This window comes from Aotus nancymaae, unplaced genomic scaffold (assembly GCF_030222135.1).
Source record: "Aotus nancymaae isolate 86718 unplaced genomic scaffold, 86718_ANA_hifiasm-v0.15.2.pri h1tg000007l, whole genome shotgun sequence".
Lineage (NCBI taxonomy): Eukaryota > Metazoa > Chordata > Mammalia > Primates > Aotidae > Aotus > Aotus nancymaae.
Window position 1 is genome coordinate 28571548 of NW_026988418.1, and position 12743 is coordinate 28584290.

At 41.6% G+C, this 12743-nt stretch overlaps 1 protein-coding gene and 1 pseudogene across 10 annotated transcripts in view; both read left to right on the plus strand.

Annotated features, from left to right (window-relative positions):
• The window catches only part of DNAJC6 (DnaJ heat shock protein family (Hsp40) member C6), a 169468-nt gene that overhangs the window by 56087 nt on the left and 100638 nt on the right, over positions 1-12743 (plus strand). Inside the window, exon 1 of one of the 10 annotated variants that reach the window (XM_012442728.2) lies at positions 1481-1789. The exons of 8 other annotated variants lie outside the window; for them this stretch is intronic. In XM_012442728.2, the coding sequence (XP_012298151.1) occupies positions 1597-1789 (193 nt within the window). In that variant the 5' untranslated portion in view covers positions 1481-1596. Of the gene's footprint in view, positions 1-1480; positions 1790-2163; positions 2228-12743 lie in introns of those variants that run through there. One more of the 10 variants, XM_021667685.2, reaches the window with a different exon arrangement.
• LOC105710384 (PRELI domain containing protein 3B-like) lies at positions 8818-9822 on the plus strand (annotated as a pseudogene).

Sequence of the window (12743 nt, forward strand, 5' to 3'; positions counted from 1 at the left end):
GGACTGAAGTCTCTTAGATGCTATTGTTTGGTTTTGTGTCCTTAGGTAATTGAAATAATGACACCAAGAGAAAACCGTGTAAGGTGAGAAGAAAGCAAATGGCTTTGTGTGTGGGCTCAAGTATATTTTACATGCATGCGCTTTTTTCTTGTTTTGGTGAGGAAATTCTGTCAAATGACTTTTGAAGGGCTCCTCCCTTAGTCCCTCTAAGTTTTAGTAGAGAAAATGATAATTTTAAACCAAGACTTTTACTTGATCTTTCACCTAAGATGATGAGAATGAGCAATCCTTCTGAAATCTTATTACTTTAGGTGAAAATAAACATTTGATAATTACATTAAGACTCACCAGAGTTTTATACAGGTGTTGTTAAGGTCCAGAACTTATACAATATTAGAATTTTCTTTTAAGAATACACAATAACAAATATAAAATTAGGCATACAGCTTAATTAACTTCATGATAAATTCTCTTCTGATTATCAGTGACTGCTTCCTTTGGCCAGAATTATGAAAGAAAAATAAGGGGTGAGGCTAGAGGATGGGGAAAAAATCCTTGTCTATCTTGCTTCCCAAGCAGGTCCTCAAGCTAGCTGACTGATACGGTCTTTTCTCCAGGTCCTAAGGTAAATGGTGGCAGATCTGAAATTGCACCGGACTTATCCCTGCCCCTCTTCCCAGTTTATTCGCTCAACAAATAGTTCTAAACAATCACATCTGCTCACTAGGCAGAATGGATGCTAACTGCCTCCTAGTATTGGAATACCCAACTCTTTGATACCTCCCTTAGGGATCATCCCCATTCTGGAGAATGTGCAAAATATTGCTCTTCCTTTATATACTAGCATAGATATATTCTGGCACTTAACATGCATTCTTTTTCTGTTGAATTGAGTTACAATTAAGTACTCTAGGACGGTTACCGTCCTGGTGGCCTTGGCGGACTCCGGTGAAAATAGGCTAAGTTACATGAAATGGGTGTGTCCGGATTTTACCACGAGACCCCTGGTCCTCCAAGCTTCTCAGGTCGAGACACCTCGCCCCTTTCTTCTCCGCCACACGCGTGCGAACACACCCTCCCAGCCCTCGTCGTAGTAGTCCCCTCCCCCGACCACCCCGCCCCGTTTCCCGCCTTCAACCCCCCTCCTCACGAACCTCCCCTCCCCGCCCTCCTCCCTTTCCTTCCCTCCCCGCGGGCCAGAGGCTTTGGCGCTGCCCTGCTGCGCGGCGGGGCGACGCGGCGACACCTATAGGATTGCTTCCGGGCACTCCTCAGCCAGGAGGTGCTGGCCCGGGGCCCGGAGCTCGGCAGGGCCGGGCGGCTCCGCGGCGTTGGCCCCGAGGACGCGCGCCCCCGCCCGCCCGCGTCTCCTTCCCTCCCTCCCTCCTCCTGGCGCCCCGAGCCGAGCTCTGCCCAGGGCGGCGGCTTCGCCTCGCCCCGCGAAGCTCCTCTCCGGTGGCCGCCCCTTCTTTTCCCTCCTCTGTGCGTCATGTCGGGCACTTGATTTTTTTTTTCAATTCCTTCTTCAGCCCTTTCCACCTTCCGTCTCCCCCTTCGTTTCCCAGGTTGATTATTTTCTCTTCTCCGAGCTTGCCCATGAGCCTCCTCGGGAGCTACCGGAAAAAGACCGGCAACGATGGTTATGAATCTTTGCAGCTGGTGGACAGTAACGGGGACTTAAGTGCGGGAAGCGGCGGGGCTGGCGGCAAGCACAGAGTGAACGCCGGGGCAGCGGCGCGGAGTCCCGCCCGGCAGCCTCCGGACCGCGCCAGCACCATGGACAGCTCAGGTAGCGCTGCCCGCGGGGAGCGCCGCGCTGAGCCGCGCGCGGTCTCCGGAGCCTCCCAGTCGCCCGGCCCGAGGCTCCCCCTCGCCCTTAGCCCCGGCGTGCTAGAGAGCTGGGCTGGAAGCGAAAGCTTCTAATACCACCCAGGTGTCGAGTCTCTAATTTCTCTCATCTAGGGAGCTAGGAAACGTTAGCCAGCAGTCCGGAGGCCCAGAGACTGTAGCGAGCGCCTCCTAATCTCTCTAGACTGCTGAATACGCCAGCTGGGGGCGGGGAGGGGGAGGGAAGGAGGAGGGGAGGGGTGGAGAGGAGAGGGGAGGGGGTGGTGCGAAGAACGGCTTGGGAGGAGGGCTGGGAGAGGCAGCTGTTTTCACTAGCCAGCTGGATGAGGGCGAGAGGTGAAGGAGCAAGTGCGTTGATTGTTTTTGCAGCATGCAGACGGTATTTATTCCAATTGTTATACTCGCAATGCTGATGCTATTTGCAATTCTGTAAAGCTCTGCCACGTCTTAACTCAGCCGTCTGCTAGAGTTAATGTTACCTTTCTCCTGCAGTTTTTAACCTGGGGTCTAGAGCTCTTTTACACAGCTTTTACGGTTTGCACAATGAAATTTATTTCATCTGTTGTTGGCTTTGATCTTGTTTTTCCTTTGGCATTGAGTGTACAGATTTCATAAACCTTTACATGTAGGGACAATGGAAATGCCTCTAAACTTTGTATCTGTGCTTGCAACTGTCTTCTATACAACGTTTTGGCAAGTTAGAGTCCTCTCTTGGAACTGCTGTTGGCATTTGCGATTTCAGTATCAAAACAGTCATTTCATATATCCATGTTGGTCTAGGAGTATTGTTATAGCTATTTGCTGACTTCTGCAGGGAACCAGGTTCGGAGAATTGTTTACAGAGATAATTTATAATTGACCTCCTCAGTGGTTGGTTCTACATTGGCAATTTTAATACTGGACAACTGAGGACTCCAGAGGAAATATTCATATGAGGTCGTTTGAAAAGTAATGAAATCAAACTGAATTTAAATGCCCTGCTTTGCAAACAAATGCTTGTTTATTTTAATTGTGTAATGGCTCTCCTTGGGCTATCATTTTCTATTTTCCTTGTCCCGAAGTGGGATGAAATATTGTCCACAGATGCTCAAATGTCCTGGGTTGAAAGTAAATTCTACCCATTCAAGCTCTTAAGATATCGTTGGGACATTCTCTTAGACCATTTTAAATAAAGCTACAATGATCCCCAAGTGACTGATGGTTTCAGGACTTTTTTTTTTTTTTTTTTTTTTTTAAACGGAGTCCTGCTCTTATCGCCCAGGCTGGAGTGCAGTGGTGCAGTCTTGGCTCACTGCAACCTCCGTCTCCTGGGTTCAAGCGATTCTCCTGTCTAGCCTCCTGAGTAGCTGGGATTACAGATGCCTGCCACCATGTCCAGCTAATTTTTGTACGTTTAGTAGAGACTGGGTTGGTTTCACCATGTTTGCAGGCTGGTCTTGAGCTCCTGACCTCAGGTGATCTGCCTGCCTCAGCCTCCCAAAGTGCTGGGATTACAAGTGTGAGCCGCGGCGCCCAGCCAGGGCTTTTTTTTTTTTTTTTTTTTTTTAAACTGATGTTGCACGTGATTATTCGATTTACGTTTTTTCAAATCTGTGATATATCAAAGTGTAATCCATTTTTTGACTGGATATAATCTCTTTTAAATCTTAAGAAGATTCATGTTCTCTGAATGATGCCACCATAATCATGTTTACATATAGTGAGCATGTAAACAATTGAAATGAAGACAAACACGTTTCAAATGAGTGTGAAGGACCGTCACTCAGGAAAATGAAAGAAATATGAAATACATGTGTTTTCATTTTTCATAGGGATTCTTATTTTAAGAGTTGGAATTGGTTTTTGAAATATGTTACATTGTAGAATACATTCAACATTTATTTTCTGAGCCTTGCTATGTGCTAAGCACTGTAGGGGAACACAGTAGTGAATGAAATCCTTGTGGCCTCTAGGGGACTGTCAGTGGGGGCAAGTTACTATAACACAGAGCAAAGCAACCTATGGTGAGTCCTGGATTTTTAAGAATCGTCTTTTTCACTAAATCAGACTTTTTTAATAGGTTGAGAGAAGAATAATGGATTGATTTAATAACCTGTTGTGATGGGAAAGTGTTTCATTAGAATATTGTTATCTCTCATGTGCTATTGCCAGGAGTTGGTCCTTAAACTTGGTAAAAGTGGCATTGTATGAAGAGGTTGCAGGGATCCCTTTTCGCCTCTCCTTATCCACCATTTACTCCTATATTTTGTTAGAGGGATACAGGGTATCCTACGGTGATTTTGATGCATATTTTCAATCGAGAATGATTTGTTTGGTTTGAATGAAGGAATGGACTCTGAGAGTAGGATTTATTACTGGTACAACTATATCTGTCTTGCCTAATTATAGTTCTTTCTTCTAAGATCCTCAAAGTGTGGCCTGTGCAGTATAAACGTATCCATTTGTTTAGTATGTCTAATTAAGTTCATGGATCATTTCTAAAGCAGCAGTAATCTGCCCATTTATTCATCTGATTGTACTGTGACATGCTGGATCCGATCAGTGGTTTATGTGGCTTTCGCTCTGACAGAAATGTTAATGAATGGAAAAACAAGTTGATATCTCTCTAGAGAATTTAAAGCTTAATCTTAATAATACCTTATACTTGTAAGACTGTTTATAATAGAACACTTGGAGAATTCTCTTATTTCATTTCCCCAGAATTTTATTAAATAGGTAGGGAGAGCAGCATGTGTCCATGCTTGGAGACTTGGGATCAAACCTCTGCATTATTGTTACTCATTGAAAAACCTAGTAACCTTTATCTTTTCTCTCTCTCTCTCTCTCTCTCTGTCTGTCGCTAAGGCTGGAGTGCAGTGGTGCAATTTCAGCTCACTGCAACCTCCACCTCCTAGGTTCAGACAGTTCTCATGTTTCAGCCTCCCAAGTAGCTGGGATTACAGGCATGTGCCACCATACCTGACTAATTTTTGTATTTTTAGTAGAGATGGGCTCTTGCCATGTTAGCCAGGCTGGTCTCAAACTCCTGGTCTCAAGTGATCTGCCTGCCTTGGCCTCCCAAAGTGCTGTGATTACAGGCATGAACCACCGTGCCTGCCTCTAGTAACCTTTTAAAGTCTGTTCTTATTTGTTTGTTTGTTTGAGACAGGGTCCTGCTCTGTTACCCAGGCTGGAGTGCAGTGGTGTGATCATGGCTCACTGCAGTCTGGTCCTCCTGAGCTCAAACGACCCTCCTGCCTTACCCTCCTGAGTAGCTGGGACTACAGTCATGAACCACCATGCCTGGCTAATTTTTTTTTTCTTTGTAGAGATGGGGTTTTTGCCATGTTGCCCAGGCTGGTCTCGAACTCCTGGGCTCAAGTGATCCACCCACCTTGTCTTCCCAAAGTGCTGGGATTACAGGCGTGAGCCATCATGCCTGATCTGTTCCCATTTATAAAAGGGGAATGATAATAGCTGTTCTTACTACAGAGCTTTAGTTGAGGCTAAAAACAATATAAAAATACATTTGCAGTCTTTCTTTACTTTGTATCTTGCCCTTTCAATTCATCATATGAAGAAACTCATTCTCAGAGGTAGTAGGAGACCTGTCAAAGGTGGAATAGATAGTGACAGACAGACTTAGGTCCTCTTCTGACTCAAAGGTTTGAGTTTTTCCCCGCTGAACTAAACTTTTGGGTAGGCACAATATCAACTGATTGTTGAAATGGAAACAATTTTATCTACTTTGATTTCCCTCTCTGTTTTTAGATAAAAGAGGGACAGATGTTCAGAGGAATGAAATGGCTTTCTAAGTCAACAGCCTCCCATGTGGTAGATAACAGCAGTCTCCTAGCCAGATACATCTTCCAGAGCTCTCTGCCTTCCCTGACTCACTTTCTCTTCATTCAAATTATTCTCTAGAAAAACGTTGTCATTTAAAGGTCATCCTGTCATATCTCAAAGGCACTGCACTACCCTGGTTCATTAGCTGAAAACCCCCTATTTCTCTTGTGTGCACCCCACTTTTCAGGGAAAGTAGAACCCACAAAAGTAGAACTTCCAATATTGAGCTGCTAAAGTGTTCCAATATTGGGCTTAATTTACCAAGTTCATAATGACAAGCTGAAAAAGAGTAGTCCAATTAAAATCTGGAAACAAATATTAATACATTTAAAAAAATAAGGATAATGAACATTAGTGTGAATCTGGTTGTAAACAAAAATTACCTTTAACAAATTATATTCTAGTTAGTGTTTATACACCAGGTTTCAACATTATAAGATATGTATTTGGATAACTGTATACTTCATGGAAGTATAATAAACATATGTGTACTAATAATCCTTTCTTAAGAATACCTGCCCATTTAAAGGTCTTGTAGGTTGGAGGCAAAGTTGATTTATATAACTTATTTTTAATTTTTTTGAGACAGAGTCTCACTCTGTCACCCAGGCTGGAGTGCAGAAGCGTGATCTCGGCTCACTGCAACCTCCACCTCCCAGGTTCAAGTGATTCTCCTATCTCAGCCTCCCGAGTAACTGGGATTATAGGCGCTCACCACCATGCCTGACTAATTTTTGTATTTTTAGTAGAGATGGGGTTTCACCATGTTGGCCAGGTTGGTCTTGAACTCCTGACCTCAGGTGATCTGCCCGCCTCGGCCTCCCAAAGTTCTGGGATTACGGGTGTGAGCCACCATGCCCGGTCAATTTGTATAATGTATTTAATGTGTGGTTATAGTTTGGATGTTTCTGGATAATCATTTAAGGATGCACCAGTTACTGGATAACAGAACAAGATATGTCAATTTTCAAATGCTTGCAGACTGCCAGATTTCATATATTTGGAAGGGAAATCCCTGGAACCAAATCTTAGAAAGTTGGCCAGGTAGCCAATGGGGGACATTTACTGTGATGGAGTTTTTGCCACTGGAGCAGTATCTTTGAACTGTTCTCATCAGTACAGAGTTCTTTTTATTTGGGCAAAATCAGCCTTTCTGCTCTCTAGATACAAATTAAATCCAATCCTTCTTTTTTTTTTTTTTTTTGGAGATGGAGTCTCGCTCCATTGCGCAGGCTTGAGTGCAGTGGCGTGATCTTGGCTCACTGCAATTTCTGCCTCCGAGGCTCAGGCAATTCTCCTACCTCAGCCTCTGAAGTAGCTGGGATTACAGGAACATGCCACTACACCCAGCTAATTTTTGTATTTTAGTAGAGATGGGGTTTCACCATGTTGTCCAGGCTGGTCTGCAATTCCTGACCTAAGGTGATCGGCCTGCCTTGGCCTCCCAAAGTGCTGGGATTACAGGTGTTAGCCACTGTGCCCAGCCTCCAATTCTCCTTTCACGTGGTAGTCTTTAGACAACTGATTTTTGAGAACAGACACTAATTCTCCTCTTAATCTTGTTTTCCTCTTTTCTAAGCCAATCAAGCCTAAGTTCCACACTCTTTCCTCTATATAAAATGATTTCCATATCATTATCCTAAGCTTTGAGAATAATGGGTTTTTTTTCTTAATTTTTATTTTACATCACAGGGGTTTTCACCAATTTTTATTATAAAAGGTTAAAAAAGACTTAAAGGCCGGGCAGGGTGGATCACGCCTGTAATCCCAGCACTTTGGGAGGCCAAGGCAGGTGGTTCTGAGGTTAAGAGATCGAGACTATCCTGGCCAACATGGCGAAACCCTGTCTCTAATAAAAATATAAAAATGAGCTGAGTGTGGTGGTCTGTAGTCCCAGCTACTCGGGAGGCTGAGGCAGGAGAATCGGTTGAATCCAGGAGGTGGAGGTTGCAGTAAGCCAAGATTACACCACTGTACTCCAGCCTGGTGACAGAGTGAGACTCCATCACACAAAAAAAAAAAAAAAAAAAAAGAGTTAAAGATTACAGAAAGGAATAAAATGAAAAAAGTAAAGTATTCTCTCCTCTCCCTGATTCTTTAGGTCCTTGCCTCAGAGATAACACCTACTAAAAGTTTCTGGAAAGATTTTCAACATACAACATAAGTATGTGTAAATATATATGCTATATACATATATGTATATGTATACCATTAGAATTATAATAAAAAACAGATTCAAAGCTTAACCACATACATATCTGTACATTGTTCAATAATGCTTAATGACAAAAATAGCTACAATTTAATGATTATAATTCAGGCATTATGCTAAATGACAAAAATAGCTACAATTTAATGATTATAATTCAGGCATTATGCTAAACACTGTTCATATGGTATCATATTTAACCCTCGTAAGAATCCTATAAGATAAGTGATAGTAACTGTCCTCTTATAGTTGAATAAACCAAGGCACAGAGAGGTTAAGCAAGTTGCATGAGGTTACACAGGCTCTACTTACTCTTTTTTTTTTTTTGAGACGGGGTCTTACTCTGTCACCCAGGCTGGAGTGCAGTGGCACGATCTCGGCTCATGGCAACCTCTGCCTCCTGGGTTCAAGTGATTCTCCTGCCTCAAGTAGCTGGGACTACAGGCGCACACCACCACGCCCAGCCTCCCAAGTAGCTGGGATTACAGGCATGCACCACCATGCCCAGCAATTTTTTTGTGTTTTTAGTAGAGACGGGGTTTCACCATGTTGGCCAGGATGGTCTCATCTCTTGACCTCGTGATCCGACCGCCTCAGCTTCCCGAAGTGCTGGGATTACAGGTGTGAGTCATCGTGCCCAGCCCAGGCTCTACTTATTCTATATTGAGTAAAATGTGATAGAGAAATGCCCATAAGATTGCAAATGAAGAATTTAGTGGTGAATTTTTTCATTTGCTTCTTTCTCTGAGGCAAGGAAAAATAGGAGTGACTGAGAGAACCAAAATGAGTTGTTGTTTTTGAATCCTATGAAACTACAAATATGTTTTCTTCACTTAAATTTAAAGAATTTAAAAACACTGGCTGACGGTGCCTGCGGGCTGTGCCGCCGGCTAAGGTGCTGGGGTGCTAAGGGCGTGGCGGGGACCAGTGTAGCCTCTGGGCCTTGTTGTGCCCTGGTCCACCCGGACGTTGCTCAGGCCGCTGGCACCATGAAGATCTGGACTTCAGAGCACATCTTTGACCACTCGTGGGAAATTGTTACAACAGCTGCAATGCAGAAATAACCAAACCCTATGGATCCAAGTGTGGTTGGAGTTGATGTGTTGGACAGACATATAGATCCTTCTGGAAAGTTGCACAGCCACAGACTTCTCAGCACACAGTAGGGACTGCCTTCCATTGTGAAGCCTCTTATTCTTAGTGGTGCAGCAAGAACGAAAACATATATGCACGAACATTCTGTAGGTGATCCCGTAGAGAAAATGATGGAACTTAACTCTACTAATATTTCATTTACAAATATGGTTTCAGTAGTTGATAGACTTATACACAAACCAAATCCTCAGGACCCAGAAAAAACTGTTTTGACTCAAGAAGCCATAATCACCGTGAAAGGAGTTAGCCTCAGCAGTTACCTTGAAGGTCTGATGGCAAGTATGATATCCTCAAACGCTGGTAAAGGCCAAGAAGCAATAGAATGGGTAATACATAAATTAGATGCCAAGACTGAAGAACTGACAGCCTCAGGAAGAGGAAGCATAATGACTCCAGGGGCAGCAGCAGCATTTGCCAAGAAGTGATCATGAAAGTTGGTAGAGAACGTGGGGTACCCCAGGTTTCTCCAAGCTGACTACATATTTATGTGTTATTTTAAAAATACAACTATATTTTAGATAGATTTTTTTTTGATAAGTTGGTGTAAGGCTATGTGACTTGATCAAAACAGATGCAGGGCCTCTAAATAAAAGAGATCATCTGAAATTAATATTGTTTGAAATTACTTTCTGATCTTGACGGTTCTAGTATTTCTGTGAAAATTCAACAAGAACTCCTTGGAAATTGATATTGATATTGAATCTCCTTAAGGTAGAATTTTCAATCTTTTCAAATGTTGGAACTCTACCTGACTTTGGACCAACCCTAGAACAGAGCAGAGCCACCTCCTAGAGACACCCATTGCCCTGCTGCTGTACACTTCAACATCTTGCAAAAGGCAACTCACTTAAAAGGAGAAATTGTGTAGTTTTAAAATATGTTTTGTGTAAAATAACTTGCTCTGCTATAAGCCACCATTAAAAACCAGTGTTTTAATTTGGTACTTAAGTATTTTTGGAGTGAAAATTATCACTAAAGTAACCTGACTCCAACAAAAGTACGGTTTCATTATATTAAAGAGTACGGTATTGATTTGTCAAAGGTTTGTAACTTAGTAAAGGTATTCACTTCCTTAGATTTGTACTTTGTGATTTAGTATGCTGTACCGTGGGCTGGTTACATTAACTGAGAAAAATAAAGTCATTACCTGAGTTTTGCAGCGCTCTAACTTAAACAGAAGAACAGCTGTTCACATCTTTTAGCATTTCACATTTGCCTAACTTAAAAATTGCCATGTGTCAAAATCATGTTTTTGTAATTGCTAAGGCATGATATGTCAGGTTATTTGAATATAATTACTTTTTGAAGTAATTATGACCCCAAACATCTTTTTCTACATGAAGGAGCTGTACATCATTTGAAATTACTCAAAGTATTTCAAAGTTATGAAGCATAAACCCCAGATACTTAAAGTTTTTAATAATATGGTGCCACTTCAGGATTTGGGGGCAGTGAGGAAGAACAAGGATAATGGTGAAGGGAGGCTTGGTCTGAGACTGAGTGAATTGCACTGCAGCTTTTGTCTATGGGAATTCCTTATTTGGTATGTCAGAGGGCAGTGGCAAGCTGAAAAACAACCCAGTAAATGTACTTTGTTTTATATTTTGTAGCAGGCAATTATCAACCACTAAATAATAGCTTTGACATTTGCAATTGTTGCACAGAGTATTTTTGCTAGAAGATGATTAGCTCTTGCCTTTATTTTACAGGGCTTAGTGTGATAAGCTTCTGCTTATCAAAGAGACCAGTTAATACATAAACCACAGAAACAGTATAACAAATTATTTTTAAATTATCATTTTCCTACTTAAAAATTGTTTAGCTTAAGACTTGTTAAGACATTTGTAAAAGCAGGTTAAATTTAATAAAGTTTCTGATTTTTTTTTTGTAACTGGAGATAGTTTTTACAAGTGAAATAACATTTCAGCTAAATAAAACATTGCTAAATAATTGATATTTGATGAAAATCTTCCTTTTATAATTTCTGCAAATCATACTTGTTCTGAGAAAGGTGTAATGCCCTAATAATAAGAGATTTTTAAACAAATCCTTATCCTTTATTTTGAGACAGAACCTCGCTCTTATCGCCAGTCTGGAGTGCCGTGGCACAATCCCGGCTCACTCCAACTTCCATTTTCCGCTTTCAAGCAATTCTCCTGCCTAGCCTCCCAAGTAGCTGGGACTACAGGCACGCACCACCACACTTGGCTAATTTTTTTTTTGTATTTTTAGTAGAGATGGGGTTTCACCATGTTGGACAGGATGGTCTCAATCTCTTGACCTCATGATCCACCCGCCTCGGCCTCCCAAAGTGCTGGGATTACAGGCTTGAGCCAATTCGCCCGGCCTATCCCTTGATTTTTTTAAACTCTGATCTAATGATAAAACTATAAATTTTCATTTTCTGGTACAGTTAGCTACCTTTTTTGAAATAGCTGGTAATGTATAGCTCTTACCTGTTAAACATAAATGCATAGCAAGCAAATGAACTTAAGAGGACTAAACTGGAGTAAGTGTTCATAAATGAAACCTTGGAGTATTGAATACTAAAATTGAAATGTGGATTAAGAAAAAAACAGAATTTAAAAACACTGGAAATGAAGGAGACAGCAAAACCAGCATTGAATAAAGCTGATTAAGACTTGATATGGCACTGAGAGAACGATATAATTGATGCAGCATTATATGTTTTTGGAAAAATATCTCGCAAATGAAAATGGATCCCCACTGCTCTTAGAATAAATTCCAGGGTATTGTTAACAGGACATCAGAAGCCCTTTGTGGTACCTCTGAAAGCGAGCCCAACAAAACTTCTTGTCTCTCCACTGGTAGATCCCCTCCCCAGCCTGCACTTCTGTCTTTATGTTTTTGCATATGCTCTTCCCTCAATGGAGGCCAACTTATCCCATAGCTCCCTGGACACCCACTTTTCCAGGTTATCTCCTACTCTTTCTGCAGGGCTTGGCTTAGATAATCCTTAATTACAAGCTGCATGCAATGGTCATTCTCCATGCTCCTCAGCAGCCTGTACTTCCCTATCACAACTCTCATCATATTGAGTTGTGATATGCTGCCTGGCCTGTCTCTCCCTCTAGTCTGTAAGTAAAGTTCAGAGCAAGGCTGGGTCTTATTCGCCTTTGTATTCTTGTCATTGCTTGGCATTTATTAGGAGCCTGATAAATGCTTGTTGAATGCACAAAACCATGAACGGATTTTGAATTTTTAAAAGGGCATTCATAATGAAATATGCCCATCCAAATCTAAAAATAAGCATACAGCTAGGTTTTAACAGACATGAGGCCAGGTTTAAGAGAAATGTAACTGTTGATCAAAAGCTAGACCAATTCAGTAATGAGCATTTTTTTTCATATACAAAGGCACTGGAAGTGAAAGAAAGATGATTAATGTATAGCTTAGACCCTTAACAGTTTTCTAATATAGACATGTCAAGAAAGAATTAGCTTACCAAAAGACTGTGCTTTTTCGACCAACAAATACAATTTACTGTATGATTCATCAGAAAGCTAACTTTTGTTTAGCCAAAAAAAGGGAACTCAAAATGTATATAATTTTTTTCATGAACTAGAAATAGATTACTTTTATCTATAAATCTGTGTGTTTCTTAACCAGTATCATTAAGTTTTAATCTTAGCCATTTTCAGGTTTAATATTAAAAGTTCTTTGTATCATCTTTGGCTGTCTGTAG